The sequence below is a fragment of the Acyrthosiphon pisum genome, chromosome A1 (assembly GCF_005508785.2).
Source record: "Acyrthosiphon pisum isolate AL4f chromosome A1, pea_aphid_22Mar2018_4r6ur, whole genome shotgun sequence".
NCBI lineage: Eukaryota > Metazoa > Arthropoda > Insecta > Hemiptera > Aphididae > Acyrthosiphon > Acyrthosiphon pisum.
The window spans coordinates 112,028,745-112,045,504 of NC_042494.1; the positions used below are offsets into that span (position 1 = coordinate 112,028,745).

Sequence of the window (16,760 nt, forward strand, 5' to 3'; positions counted from 1 at the left end):
CTTATTTATTTATATTAGGGGTGGCTGTCTCCAGCCCCCCTTCTGTATTTCCGATATTGCTCGAATACTGGTGTCGTACAAATTCTAAGAACCGTCAAACAAATTCATACAAATAACGTACTAAATATTTGTATAGAAGTTTTCGAGATTTTCTTTGGATGGGGGGTTGGGGACACGTACGTTTTGTTTCCCGTTAAATGAACCAACTCTATATGGCTCAAACTTTGTTCAATTCCTTATTTAATATTCGGTGTATCGTGTATGGTGTTCAAAATTTATCTCAACTTTTCTGTTTCCTGGAATAAAAATGTTGATTCGCAGCAGTATATTATTAGGTAGGCAATCTACCTGTGGGAGATCGTGGCCCCCTGGCCGTTTGTACGTAACTTTATAATTTAACTGTAAACTCTAAAGTATCAAAGTTATACCAAGTATGTCCCTGAACTCCTTCTAAACGGCTGGACTAATATTGTGAATGCCGAGTCTGTCAACCAGTATTTCCTCCTCGTCCACGAAGACATGACATTGTTTTATGTACGTAACTTATATGTGAGTATAATATATGTGAGCTCAATATTTACGTAATTGCGATACACATAATATCAAAACACAGAGTACAAAAAAATTAAATACATTGAATGAATACACTGATTTCACTGCAGCCAATAACTATTATTACAATATCTTTAAAACCCATGGCAGCCATTTATAAGCAAACATTTCCACCGTAAATCTCTAAATCCCCGTTTGAGCACATCCCCTGGTTGGACCTAGGGGGATGATTTGTGAAAAATCTAAAAATCCGGGGCGTCACACAGACGCATACAAAAAAATGCATTCAAATCAGTCCAACCGTTTAGGAGGAGTTTAGTCACAACACACGTACAGTAGAATTATATGTATAAAGATGTATAATAATAATAATAATACTTATTTTAAATATTAACAAAAACTTTATGGTGATAGTTATAGACTATAGTATAGTTAGAAACAATGTCCTATACTCCTAACCCGTTAAATGTATATATAAACATAATATGCAAAGGTGCAAAACATAGTGCAAACGCATTAAATTCACAGCCCTGTTTGCCACATTTTTCAATATTCATATGACGTATACCTACGTTGCGAATTTATCACAAAAACGGTAGGTATCCAATAAATCATAATTTACGCCACTGGTTAAAGGGATTGGAAGCGGCGATGTTCTGTCTTTGTCTAACACACGTGAAACATAGGATTATAGACGTGTTCTTATTCCAACGTACCGATTAATCTAGTGAAGCGTTAAGAATTCTGAAAACAGATTTGAATTTGTCGTCTAGTGCTCTTGAGATCGACTTTACCACATTTTTGATTTTTTGATTTAAACTTCTCCAAAAATTGAAATATGTCAATTTTTTATTACTCTTTTTAATATATTGTTTTTATGATTTTGGGGGATAATATCAAAAAGTGGAGTCGATCTCAAGTAGACTTGACGACAAATTCAAATCTGTTTTCAGAATTCTTATCGCTTCACTATAGATTAATCGGTACGTTAGAAATATAACACGTCTATAATCCTATGTTGCACATGTGTTAGACAAAGACAGATAATCGCCGCTTCTGATCCCCTTAAAGATTGTTATTTCATATTACTTACAAAATTATTGTTTTTATTTTTCATGCAATCGTGAACTATATTACACCTATATTAATTTATAATTATAAATAATCGTATTTGTGATCAATATTTTGATATTGGCGTACCTATTTCTCATATGGGCGGATCCAGGGTGGGGAGCAAAGGGGGCATTTTCCATCCTCCCAATCGTCATAGTCTCCCTTTGTTTTACACTGTGTTTAGCCAGTTTTGTAGCAAAATGTTGTATTTTTTGTACTTTTGCCTCCCTCCCCCCCCCAAAAAAAAAAAACTAAGCCCTGGATCCACCACTGACCTAACTTAGATTTGCGTAGGTATATAAGTTATTACTTCCATCTTTACTACTTTATTTAACTATAACATTTTCTACTTTTGAAGTATTCCTATATATTTAAATTATTTTATGATTAAAACAATGATAAATTATATTCCAATTTGTGATATAGGTACATTTTTTTTGTCAAAATTTAAAAAAACCAACTATATAATTGTATTGAGGGCTGAGGCCCTCCCCTCAGTACACAATTTAGGAGGTTGGCACTTTTCGACTAAACAACCGTTAAATCCGCCACTGAATCGAATAATGATCTCAATCATATGTTGTATGCAAAAGTAAGTAAAACCTATTAAAGAAATTAGAAATACACAAAATTAGATCTTCTGAACGTAAATTTGGCATTTGCTATATATTGTATATATCTACACAAATTATACAAATCGGACATATTTTAGGGCTTTAGGCTCAGACATTACCTTAATAGTTAATAGATGATAAAAATCAGCTCTACAGCTATTATAGGTAAAGGAAAAAATTCAAAGTTTTCAAAAACCGTTCTTGATACCGATAAATTTAAAAAACTTCTTATGGAACCGAAACCAAAACCAAAAAAACATAAAAACCTCTCTTCAAATCTAAACCAAAACCAGAAAATTTAGAAAACCATTCTCAAAAACTGAAACCGTAACCGTTACAATTTGAAACAGTTTCGATTTTCGATACCTACAGTAAAAGGTGCAGATGACAAAAAAAAATTAATTAATTAATAAATAAAAAATATACATATCATTGTAAAATCAATACATTTATCGTTCCGCTCAGAATCTAAAACCGTTAAAAAATCTTTATTATATCTAAGTAATAAAGTAACCGAGCATAAATTTGAAACTTAATTTTTTGGAACCTATTGCTTCCAGAGTCCAGAAATGGCGTCCGCTCCGCAGGAATTTTTCAAGGGGAGTGCAAAATATCGCTCCACTCAGAGTCTAAAACAGACATTTCAAAAATATTTTTAATTTTAACTTGATGCTTGATTGTAACTGATTTAATTCAACTGAAAAATGGGAAATTATTTTAATTATGTCAACAGTCAATTAAACTAGTTAAGTTCTTAAAAATTAAATTAATTATAAAATCAACCAACTAAAATTAAGTTAAAAATGATTTTTTAACAAAATGCTCATCTTTCAATACTATCTAAATAGCTAGGTAGGTATCTAATATTTATATATTAATACCTATATTATGCCATAAATAAAATAACATTTTGTTATTTTTTTGCATGTGTAAATTGCACATTGAAAATTAGAGTTTTAAATAAATATGAGTACTTATATTATATGACTACGAAAAACAATTTAGTTAACAAAAAAAATTATAATGAACAAATTTGTAGAGTGTAAACAATGTAGGTAATCAATGGTTTCCATACCTCACGGGGTTTCGCGTTTCGTTTCAGTTGATGTGTATAGAGGGTGTCTACCGTTTTTGTCAACACGCATGTTAAGTATTTGGAAAATTAATACTTGTAAAACCATAGTAATTATAGTTACGTATAATAATAATTGTTTTTTATCATTTTTGGTTTTACAATATATTATTAAAAAATAATATGTCCCAAACGTTTTCTCAAACAACGCAGAGAGACGCAACTTGTATAATACCTATATTATATTATATTTGTATGCGTATCAACTATCAATATTTAAAAAGTTTAACTAGAAGGTAATTTCCATTAAGTGAGATCATATTATATTAGCTCCAGACTGTGTACAGTTATCATCTTTATTATTATGAAGAGTTATAGAATTTAGACGAAAAATGGGTTGTAGATACCTACCTTTATAGCAGGGATGCTAAATTCAAAATTAAGTTAAGCTTAATTAAGCTGTAAAATTAAGCTGGTATTTAACATTTTAGTCCCACAACCCGTTCTTCAAAAGACCTTTTTTTCGCTCATTTTCTTATAAAAACGTTCTGAAAATACAAATTGTATAACGCAATGAGTTATCTGTCCCTGGTTAGAGGATTGTATATATATATTTGCATACTAGCTTACACGTGCACCTATATATAATGCTGTAGGGGGAAGGGGGTTTGGGTGTCAAAACATCCCCCTCGGGCGTATAATCCAAAAATATATTATATGCGTGAATAGCCCCTCCTTATATTTAATTAAAACACCTCCGTTAAATATGCGTGGCTACGCATCTGGAGTATTGACTTGTTTGACTATTTGAACCTAACCTGTGAGACATCCTGTAGATATAAATGTGAACGTGTGTGCGGATTACCCATATACGGAATTTTTCACACAATTTCCACAGCACAGCAGTAATTACGGTATTTACGTGCCAGCTGGTGTTGGCTATTGTTCTCGTGAACCACCATGTACAGCAAAAGTCGCAGTATTCGGGTATAAAACTACAGAACTTGTGTTAACCTGCGAATGTTATACAAAAAAGCTCAATGATGGCTTACATCCAAATATTGGCGATCGTGCTGTGCTCTTGCTTCGTACAGGTAAATTCAAATAAAATAAAGTCAATATTACCAATATATAGGTACCTATAAAACGTGAATACTAGTAGGTAACTGGTATTTGGTAATAGGCATCTTCAGACTTCATATACATTATAATATTATGTTAAAAATTATTCAGTACTATATTCATAATTCAGCAGTATAATCGTATATACAGTGTTTATATACCTAGGTAGAACAGGCACTCATAACAATTATAATTAAACAATTAACTATACCTATAATCTATTACTTCTATATATTCATACTAATGCCTTCATTTTCATAGGCGACTTCAAAATCTATGTTGATGATTATTGAATAATATTAAAGTATATTGTTTAATTTTTTTTTTAATTAACATAGGTAAGATTTATTTTACGAGGTATTTTATTATTAACCATTATACATTACTATAAATTAGCCTTTATTTTTTTTTTACATCATTAAATGTAGGCACGTACATTGTTGCGTATCCTGTCACGCCTTTCTAAAGCTTATATAAGTACCCGCCTATACTCTGTTCAGCGAGAGATCACGCTAATTCTGCGCATCCCTCCGCGTCACTAGGCTATCAAAACTGGTTCCCCAATGGCAGGGTGTTGCGTGGGAGAACCAGTTTTCGTCGGTGCACGGCGTGGTCTCTCGCTGAACAGAGTATATATATGCCTATATATGCGGCTATATCAATAAGCATAATTTCAAGAATACGTCAGGTCTCTGGAATCAGCACCCTATCTATATAGATACGATAAATACTAAAATACCCGAGTACGCCCATATACGCCTATACCTAAGTGGCTAAGTATAATATTATAATATTATATAGCGTAGTTATAATATTATGTAAATGTAAATTATATATTTATATCAAATCTGTATCAGAGCCTCAAAGTTTCGCCGTTGTGTGATGTTCGTATTTTTTGTCAAACCACTATAACGACTATCCTAGTCCGAATTGTATTCGTTTCTCGGATCTTGTAACTCATTCGCACGTTTTCGTGTTGCAGGACGCATTTTCAATAAAAAGAACCCGCACTGTGACATCGGCAGCTCCGGCCAATGACGGGGACGGCTTGCAGTACACGGGCGCTTCGCCGACGCCGGTGAGACGGACGGTGAAGCGGACGGTGACCAGGGTACCGACTGTGGCCCCATTACCGCCTCCACCACCACCACCAGCCAAGTACCCGCACCTGACCGCCGTGAAGGACATGTTCTGGAACGCGTTTGAGGACATCAACCAGGCCAACGAGTACGGCAAGCTAAACACTAGGGCGGCGAGGAACATGTTGAGTAACGTGCTCGTCAACGAACTGTTCTGGTCGTCAGTGGTTAGGGCGCTCAGGAGGCGGGTCAAGGTGACTAATGACAGTAACCGGGCTGACGGCCATGTCCGGACGTGCAACGCGCTCACCAACGCCGTCACCAGCCCGAATGCCATGCAGGGCTTCCAGGATGTGGCCAACGAGGTGTACGTCACCGTGTCCCGTATGCATTCGGACGTGGGCACGGACGCCCTGCGGCTGGTCACCGAAATGGTCAACGGTGGCGAGGTGAACAGAGGCCTGGACACGATCACTAACATCGTGAACAAAATCAATTTGAGCCCCAAAATGTTGATTAAGGGATTTGACATGCTCCGAAAAACGCTCAACCTGGGCGGCGCAATGAACATGGGCGGTGGTCTGGCCAGGGGCCTCATGTCGTTTACGTCCAAGCTCAACAAGTAGAGCGATGCCTGCATGTTATTGTATAATGTTATTAAATAAATTCATAGCGTCAATGAACGCTGTATAATAATATTATCGTTTGTGCGCATGTGTATACCTACTATATATTATATTTGAGCGTAAGTGACAAAGCATAATATTATAAAAACTAATTATATTATATATTATATAGGTAGGTAGGATATATATCCGAGCAGAGACGTTCATAATGATATACCTATAATATTATATTTTATGTTATGCTTTGTAAACGTGTTACCGTTACAGTAATTATTACCTATTGCATTCATATGTATAAAATATTAAAATACCTGCACAACTATTATGGAATATAATATTATTGACATTTCATAAGCTCCATTTATTTTTTAAATCATACGATCAGGTATACATTGATTAATGATAATATTTTAACAAATATATATTATATACTCCCCTGTATACATATACCGAACGTTATATTATATATTTATATTATTATATTAATATAAATTACATTATTACAATAATATAGTATACTCATTGGTACTATTGTTAGCGTTATTTGGGAGGTGGGTGCCATGGTAGGAATTTGCCCCTATCTGGTTTAAAAAAAACACCCCAATGGGCTGATTGCTTATAAAAAAATTACCATTTTTATAACCTTGAGGAAATGTACCTATAATTGAAGGTATAACTGTATAAGTACTAGGTACTGCGAAATATTTTCACAGTAATATAAAAATGTATAGTGTTTTAGATGGAACATAATATTATATAGTCAGACATCTGGGCGTGTGTCTCTATGATTGTTAAAAGGGAATATGAATTAATACTAATATATATAGGTACGTATTATTATATTTCAAGAAACGAAAAAAAATAATCAATACATAATAAAAAGGGAAAAATTAGGTAACCGCTCTACTGACTAAAGTTGTATAGTTAGCTATATAGTACCTAGTGTACCTCGTCAACGAGGAGTAATTCACTATAATGCGTATGTCTGTATGTGTATCTACTTATATTGTATATATATGCAGGGGTGGACTGGGAATATAAATTGGCCCCGGGGAATCAGAAAATTTGGCTCAATTTGGGGCTAATAATAAAATAGTTATAAGTTATCGGCTCAAATTTATTCAAGCAACCTACATTTTCGCCGAACCCAGGCGCGGATCGCCCACCTGCCACCCTAGCCAGTCCATCCGGCACCTATGGGTAGAGCCGTAGAGGTATATGGAAATCTACGACTACTTCTGAGACATAAATTTAAACATAATTCATAAACGATTTTATATGTATATGCAAAAACCAGGGTTTGGCGAGTTCCTTATAAAAAGGAATTCGTTCTGTTCCTTGTTCCTTAAAAAAAAAAGAATTCGTTCCTTTGGAAAATGAACGAGATTCTTTTTTAGTTCCAAATAAAATAAAAATTCTTATTTAACCATCAATGTTTTTTTTTTCATATTATGCATACTTCTTTAATTTTTATTTATAATATATAACTACAAGTAGGTACATATTTTATAATATGTTTATGCAATATATTATTATATATTTTGAGATTTTCTTCAAAATTACATTTTTGGCTAATGTATATCGATTGTCTTAACGTCGATACTCGATAACAATCACTAATTAGGAATATATACATTATACACATTAAAAAAATATATCTTAATTTCGATTTTTACATACTTATCTGTGTAAATTATTGAAACTAGAAAGGAACGAACAATTTTGTTATTTTTCCTTAAGAAAAGAACTAGTTCATTTTCTCGTTCTTTTTTAATAAAAGGAATTCGTTCATCATGCCATTCTTTAAAAGGAATCGTCTTTTTGGACTCGTTCCTTCCAAACACTGCCAAAAACCCAAAGGCAAACTACGATCAAAAATCAAAAAAATTGAGTACTCACACATAAAACCGAGTGGCATTATTTTGGCATAAATATTTGTGTAACCGTGTAAACACCTATACCTAGGATACAATTTTTACTTTTCTCGTGGTCAGTCGTATAATGTATGCGTAAATCAAGTTATAATAATATTAGGTATATTATATCAGATTGTGGCGCACTGCCGTTGTTGAGTTCGTCTGACCTATGACAAATATTATTATATACCTATATAATTTGTCATGGTCCGACCCGAGTGGAATAATAAAATACCTATTAGCTATTATAGCTGTTAGCCTATTGGCTATTGCTAACAACTTTTCAACAAATATTAATCGCACATCGTAGACACATCCTGATCAGGAATTTGTATTTTGTAGACAAATTAATTCAAACCGACATACTCGCTTAGACACCTCGAGATGTGTGTATTTTATTCTCAGCTCGTGCCGGACTAGATGATAGATCAATATAAGTTTGTGTTGGGAAGTATAAATGCAGCCGAGAAAAACCTAGAAACATAAATCATTTATTTATAGTCAGCCGATCACGTTTAGCTTAATTAGTTTAAAAATTAGAGTGAATTCACCATTTTACCAGCTCTTCTAAAATTTAAAGGTAAGATTATTATCTAGGGTACCTATCTCATAGGCTTTTATTATATTTTAATTTTAAAGCAAGTTATAAGTATTTTAAGAAGTACCAACAATTTACAATCTTAAAATAGGTACCAACTCATAATACTTGTCTTAAAATTAAAATATAAAATAAAAATCCTATGAAATGCCCTAGATAATAATCTTACCTTTAATAATTTTATACGAGATTAATTCACTCCAATTTTTTGGATTATTGACGTATTAATGGGTTTTTGGTTGTTTGTAGTTGGGATAGAACGTTATCAAAGACCCTCCCCAACCTAAAATTCCGTATGTGATGATCGGTTCAACCATAGAACAATAATTGCAAATAGGGCCAACTGATGTCAGATAAATTAGAGGAGCTGCTTCTTTTTTAATATGTCATGTTATTGACATATTAAAATTTATTATTATATCAATATTTTCTTATCATATAAATCGTTTTCCCTAATATTAGTTGCGACTGTAAAAATTTGTTCTTTCCATTTCATGTTGGATCACATTTTGAAACCTAAATATTTAATATTTTTTACAATATTTATTATTTTGCATTGACATTGCTTTTGGATATTAGGTACATGTTTTGTTGTGTAATGCTATTTTAGTCTTGGTGGGTAACGTATTTGTATTCCAGATAAACTAATTTGGAGATAATTCTTTGACTATTGTTCAAAGACTTTTGAATGATTTCAGCATTTTAAAGATGGTCAGCAGTCAACCAAAAATTTTTTTTATTAATTAACCCGCGGCAACTTAGGCCATTGGGTGGTTTTTACTGTGTGGGAGGGTACTGTAGGTTTTAAACACGTTTACACAGTTCGGCAGATTTTTTAGTGGGCACTCGTAAGCATAGGCGCAAATAGGGTTTGAGATTTGGGGGGGCTAATAGGGCTAATAGGGCCTTACTTTGATAATATTGAATAAGCTTAAAACAAAATGTAGGAAATAATTGGGGGGGGGGGCTATGGACATTTTTGAGGGGGCTTAGTCCCTAAAGCCCCCCCTATTTGCGCCTATGCTCGTAGGTATCTGCCATGCCCGTTCGGGGGATGGCGGCACTTCTCTCCAAACACCGTGACTTGTCCTTAGAAAAATGCCGCCTGCAGCCGAGGTTTTGAACCGGCGTCGGTGCGCGTCGCAACCACGATTAAATACTGGTTGCTGAACGAGTAATATTTACTTCAATATTTATTGACATTCACAAGTTCTTAACAAAGTACTCTGACTACTATATAGTGCATCCGGTGTTGAACATTTTAAACTATAGTTAATAACCAATTGAATACCATATCTGATATCATATACAAAAAAAGGTGGGTAAGTGGATTTCGCTCTGCTGTACAGTAGGTTACAAGTGGGTCACTGTATAATGGATGGTATTAAATTCGAATTCAATGATATATCATTGTATAAGAAAAACGATTCTGAGCGGAGACGGTATGTCAGTCTAGGTATAAGACATAATATTATATAGTCTATGGTAATAAAAAATTTATATAATATATCAAAAAAATTGACTTATAATAGGTACCTATAATAAATTCCAAATTAATCATATCATAATATCTATTAGGTACTTATAACGCGTTATACATCAACAACAAACCGTGATACTATCATAGATATATAATAGTATACTTTAGAAGTTTCAAGTACCCAAGAATAATATTATACAATCACAACAAAATAACTAAAATAGTTATTCTGGTTTTTAATATGTAATTTCGTCCAAATTTGTACTTAAAATGACTATAAAAATAAACTGTGTAAATGTATTTTTTAGATTTTTTGGTAACAGAATTAATTACTTACGTGGAATCTTGTTTTAAATTTTCAATTCTTAGATACAAAAGTTGAACATTTTATAAATTTTTAACTACAAAATAATTTTTCAAATTAAAATTTGATAAATTTTGTCAAAATTCGATCTTTAAATGCTTATAAAAAAAATTGTGCCTATGTATTCTTAATATTTTTCAACTGATATTGTAACAAAATATCAGGAGCTTTGTATTAAATTTTTACACTTTTTGGCCCAACAGATAAAACTTTATTGATATTTATAGAAAAAAAAAACTAAAAAAATTGAAAACTGAAAATGTCCGTAAACAGCTCAAAAAGAGTCAAAATATTTTCAAAATTGTATGGTGTATAGGAAATGCTAATATAAACATTCAGAAATCGAGTGAATATCCAATGTTGTAAAAATATCAATTTCAAACGATCATAAAAATTTAATTTGACTTTCTTATGGATATTTTTTGTTTGATAAAGGTAGATAATCTTATAAGGAATCTTGTATTACATTTTAAAATCGTAGATTTAAAAAGAAAAATTTTTACGAATTCTTAACTCAAAATAATTTGCTAATTTTCGTGATTTTTCCATATTTTGTCAATTTTTGAACTTTAAATGCTTATAATAAAAAACTGTGACTAAGGATTTTTAATATTTTTCATCAGCTTTTGAAACAATATACTAGGAGCCTTTTATTAAATTTTCAAGCTTTTTTAATCAACAAATAAAATTTTATTGATATTTTTAGAAAAAAAACTAAAAAAAAATGAAAAGTGACAATGTCCGTAAAGAGCTCAAAATAAGTCAAAATATTTTGAAAATGTTATGGTGTATAGAAAATGCTAATATAAACATTCAATCAAAATTTCATGTATCTACGGTCATTTTTTTTAAAGTTACACCAAAAACCAAATTCAATTTTGTGAAAAATCGATTTTGCGTAAAAGTTTCCGTTTTTCCTTAATTTTTCTTTGGTTTTTCTTGACTCTTTTAAAAATTACTGGGAATTATTCGAATTATTATCGAAGCATTATTTCGACTACTTATCGTGTACACAGACACAAAAAAAAATTTAAAAAAAAAATTAAAAATTAAAAAATTAAAAAAAAAAACAGACATCATTGTAAAATCAATATTATATTCATCGTTCCACTCAGAATCTAAAATATAGGTAGGTATATATAAATAACTTGTGTATGTAAATATGTAATATTGTATTTTTTTTATATAATAAACTGAATTTACTTATTCATATTTCATAAGTTGTCGTTATTTATTACATAATTGATAATCAATTTAAATATCCATATTACCTAAAAATATTATCCTTATTTAAAAATGCCGAGGCGTTGTTGTATAAAAACCCCACATTTGGTTTCAAAGATTCTTTTTGGAATGGTAAAATACGATTGAGAACGGCATTTTTAGTAACACGATTGAGAACGCTCGACATTTTATTTTTTTGGCATAAATTTAGTTTAGGGGCCAAGCGGTTTTTAAATTTTTTTTATCGAAACTTATGTATCTCATCCAGTTAAGAACGATGGTGCAATCAGAATTTGTCGCTCTTATTTAGTTTCGAAGTTATGGCCTTCCAAAGTTTTCGATTTTCGCGCAACACTACTATAATGACGCGCAGAGGACCATTTTTGTTATTTTTTGGTACTTGCGTATTCGGTTAACTTTTTTTTTATGTAGTTATATATTATGTACCCTGTGACTTACTTGAGGTGGTGTTGCATAGCAAATCGGGGGATATTTTCGTTTTTAATTGTCCGAGCGAGCGCAGCGAGCGAGTGATCCCGCTCTGTGACTCGGTGCAACAAAAATGCAATTTTCTTAACCCTGTGACCCACTTGGGGAGGTGTTGCATAACAAATCGGGGGATATTTCGTTTTAATCCGCTCGGTGACTCGGTGCAACAAAAATCTATGCAATAAATTATTATTGCACCATCGTTTTAAACAGGTTAGAATACATAAGAAAAAAAAAAAATAACAAAAATGGTCCTCTGCGCTGCATTATAGTAGTGCTGCGCGCATGCGTATAAACGTAAAATCGCAAACTTTGGAAGGCCATAACTTCGGAACTAAATGAGAGCGACAAATTCTGATTGCACCATCGTTCTTAAATGGATGAGATACATAAGTTTCGATAAAAAAAAATTCAAAAAATCGCTTGGCCCTTAAACTATATTTGTTCCTTTATATTTTTCTAAAACCATATTAAAGGACCATTATCCTTAGTATGAATATTTTAATAACTCAGAAACTACCTACTCATTAGAATTTTGATTTAATATATATATATATATTTAATGATACTTTAACATTTTCAAGAGAATCACCCGCAAAATAATTTACATTAAAAAAGGGAGATTTTCATTAGAACAATTTAAGTTTGTATTGCCACAGGACATTCTTTGAGTAGTACAAAATGATCAGTAATTTGAAAATATTAGTCTTCAGGTATACTTATAAAATCAGAATTTTAATAAAAGTATAATTAAAAGGATACATGGAGGTGACCATGTTTAAAAAATTGTTCTGTGTATTACATATTTTTATAAGTATTACATATTATTATTTTACATTTTGTATTCATATATTTGTATTACATATTATTAGATGCCCATATATTTGGATAAGGTTATAATTCTAATTGATGACTTTTTTCAAGAATATTTATGCATACCTACGGGCATGAATCTTTCAATAGCCAAATAAATGATACGGCAACGTTTCACGTAAATTCATTCTCAATCGTATTCTTTTTCGGGTATTTTTTGGGTCAGCGGTAAGTTCTTTGTTAATTTTAAGTCTCGGCCAAAAAGGTATAACGTTCTCAATCATTCGATAGCCTTTTGGAATACCTATATCTTTAATTGTGGTCGTCACCGACGCCTTAGTCCGCTCGGCCACTCCGTCCCCCCAACCAAAAATTACTCATGTTCTCGAATAATGTGGTAAAAATATGTAAAAAAAAAAGTCCAAAATAACCAACAATTAACAGTTCACAGATTTACACATAATCATTTGTTAGGTTTTGTCACGCAATTTAAAGCGAAAATGTATTAATTATAACTGAGAAGAGTGACTACTACATTTGTTCTATATTACAAGTGCCCAGCTCTGTTCATGAATTTTTGTCTCATAAAAAATTCCCCAAATGGTTTTTATTCGTTACTGAGTATGCTAAAAAGAAATTATTCATGAATAGGTAATTCCTTGAAATTGATTCAAGATATAGAGAATATAAAAGTAAGTATTGAAACAGAACATAAAGTCTTAACTACTGAATACTTCCAAAAACCTTTTTAAACTATGGCAAGATATCCAAGACTATTGTATCTTATCTGTAGGTGAGTATTTTGGTGGAAATATCTCTAAATAATATGCAATTTAATTTTTGTATACCCATTTCAAAAATAAAATCTCAGACATTTTTAATAAGAAAAGATTCTTTAAACCAGGCAGTTTATATATTTATACGTATATATACATTAAATAACTTTGTTTAGTGGTTCAGCCATGACAATAATTTACTAGAAAAAAATGTAAATTTACAAATAATTATGCACTTTTTTTATTTTATATATAATTTAACGTTTAAACATGAAAATTAATTCACAGTGTTTTGTATGAGGAAACATATCAACTGGTTTTATTGAATTCAAAGTAAAAGGGCGAGATTTTTTGTTGTTAACAACTAATTCCACAAGGTTTTTCATAGTTATTGGACTGTCTGCTTTACATGACACATACGCAAGAGTGTTGATCAACCTATTATTTCTAATAGCATTTATAACTTTCGGATCTACAAACATTGAAAATTAATAAAAAATTTAACATGGTGCATGTGTTTATGCCAACTTACGCACGCCTGCTCGACCGGGATTTAATACAGCACACAAATCACTGGTCATGCTCAATTCATCCAAAACTTGTTTTAATACCTTTAACAAAAAATCACTATGAATCACTTTGTTAGTAAAGGAGACACTTGTATATTTACCATTTCTACTTTTCCTTCAATGAAATCACAATTGTGTATATTATTTATTTTTGCAGTCTCTTTAGCGTCATTAACAGCTTGTGCCACAGATTCAATACCAACACACGACTGTACGTGTTGACTGCCTATTATACTTACTGTACCTATGAAATGAAATGAATTTGTTTTACATCTCATTAATAAGTCAATATTAACCTTCAATTATGATTGTATTTTGTAGAAATTATACCAGTGCCTGAACACAAATCCAGCAGAGTAGATGTCTTTGTTAGATTGATTAATTTGAACAATTCCTTGTACAAAACTTCAGCAGCTAACGTGTTAATTTGAAAAAATGAGTCTGGAGATATTCTGAACTTAAAACTGCATAAATCCTCATAAATATATTTATCGCCGTCAACAAGAATGAATGTTGAATCTTTTGAACTTCTAGTGTGCAAACTAAACGAGTTGAATAAAATCTATATTTAATTCAAGATGTTTCAATTAACATATTATACACAACAATAGATTACCTAGGATGAAAATATAAAGATTGTACATTAATATTAATACTCTTCAAGTAGTCATTAAATTTACGTTGCTCATCCAACATAACTTCATTGGCATAACCTCTAGGATTAGCAACCACTATGGCCATTTTGTCACCTTTTAAATTGCTCCGCACAATGATTCCTCGCCAAAAACCACCATCCATATGATCATAACTAGCGGGCAATTCAGATTTTCTAACAAAAGCTTCAAAAACCTTAAATTGAAAAAATGTATGTAAATACATTCAGTAGACGTGATTAAGACAAAAATGTTAGATACCTGAGCAATATCTTTATGTGATTGCTTCATATTAATTAGTTTCATGGCAGACACGCAATAGATATTTTCCTTAGTTGGATTGCTGACAAAAAATCCAAGGGTTTTAGGGTTACCATCAATACCAGGTCGAAAATTAAACTCGTCCTTATTACGGTATTTGTTTATTTGTGGCTATTACATACCCATAAAAAAAAAATAAAAAATGAGTAGGTAACTATGTAGAGATAATTAAAAGTATATAGTTGTAAATAATAAACACATACAGATGACGAAATAGGGAAGACTTTAGGTAGTCTAATCAAGGTTTTTGCATTGTGTAGTCGACTGCGCAGTTCTTTGCATACAGTATTTGTCCAATGTTGTTTCAGAACCAATTGTTTCTCATACGGCATTCGACATAAAGGAGTAACAGATTTTTCCAATGCACGAAATTGGGTTTCATCGGTAAGTATATCCGTACTGGACACTTCAATTTTGTTGTTAGTAACTGAGCTCTATTAAAAAATCATTTATAGGATTGTAATTTTAATTATTCAACAAACTTATTTGTACCTATACCTTTTTACGAATTTGGATCCAATGATTAATAAACGAGTAAGTGAGGTATACAGGCCTTTTAATGTTTACAATGTTGTGTACATTATTATTACAATAAGGTGAAAACATTTTAAACTAAGCTTCACAAAAGGATCTTTTGAATATACCCAATATACTACTATATAGGTACCTAGAGTGTAAACTGTTTAATTTTTAAATACATGTAGTGTTTACAACAAAAAAATCACTAATTAAATGGTGGACTACGGAGTACAGGATATAAAATTAAAAAACAGGATTTTATATAAAATCGAGATTATAGCATTGAACTTTTCAACTTTATATGATAAGAAAATATATGTTATCACCACAGAAGACCGTGGAATATACTGTGCTATCATCGTGTAAACCACGATTATAAAGAACAGGTTAGACGTCGGCAATATGATTTGTACACAACTGCCCGGTCACAACTCGTTACAGTTTATGTAGTTGTAATAATATCCGCTAAGTTGGCGCTGCTATCTCATAATAAGTCTATGATGATGTTCTTTATAATTAACGTATAATATCAAATCTATGAGTTACCTGCATTAATTAATAATTATTTGAACTTTAAATACTTATAAAAAAAAACTGTGACTAAGGATTTTTAATATTTTTCAAATGTCATTGTAACAATATAGTAGGAGCCTTATATTAAATTTTCAAGCTTTTTTACCCAACAAATAAAATTTTATTGACATTCATAGAAAAAAAGACTAATAAATTGGAAACTGAAAATGTTCCTAAACAGTTCAAAACAAATCAAAATATTAGATTCTGAGCGGAGCGAGGGAGCTATTGTTTTTACAATGGTGTTTATTTTTTTTTATTTTCTTTTCTTTTATATCCTGTAGGTA

General features: G+C 31.6%; 2 protein-coding genes across 2 annotated transcripts; one reads left to right on the forward strand and one right to left on the reverse strand.

The window, feature by feature from the left end:
- The first annotated feature begins 4,371 nt into the window (after positions 1-4,371).
- On the forward strand, positions 4,372-6,529 carry LOC100159087 (uncharacterized). Its single transcript, NM_001326619.1, is given in 2 exon segments — positions 4,372-4,445; positions 5,456-6,529. Coding segments are annotated over 2 exon segments (777 nt in total). The 5' UTR covers positions 4,372-4,391; the 3' UTR covers positions 6,179-6,529.
- A 7,485-nt stretch (positions 6,530-14,014) lies between these two features.
- Positions 14,015-16,186, reverse strand: LOC100160490 (tRNA (uracil(54)-C(5))-methyltransferase homolog). The gene is made up of 8 exons (XM_001947979.5): positions 15,880-16,186; positions 15,585-15,815; positions 15,322-15,492; positions 15,024-15,256; positions 14,738-14,949; positions 14,509-14,651; positions 14,371-14,449; positions 14,015-14,310 (listed from the first exon to the last, which is right to left on the reverse strand). Exons 1-8 carry the CDS (start codon positions 15,985-15,987, stop codon positions 14,096-14,098), a joined length of 1,392 nt encoding a protein of 463 aa, XP_001948014.2. The 5' UTR covers positions 15,988-16,186; the 3' UTR covers positions 14,015-14,095.
- Positions 16,187-16,760: the final 574 nt, after the last annotated feature.

Coding starts and splice junctions, on each gene's coding strand:
- LOC100160490 (XM_001947979.5), bottom strand. CDS start 15,987: ATGTTTTCACCTTATTGTAATAATAATGTACACAACATTGTAAACATT. Junction 15,257..15,321: donor CACATAAAGATATTGCTCAG/GTATCTAACATT, acceptor TTTCAATTTAAG/GTTTTTGAAGCTTTTGTTAG. Junction 14,652..14,737: donor GGATTTGTGTTCAGGCACTG/GTATAATTTCTA, acceptor TTCATTTCATAG/GTACAGTAAGTATAATAGGC.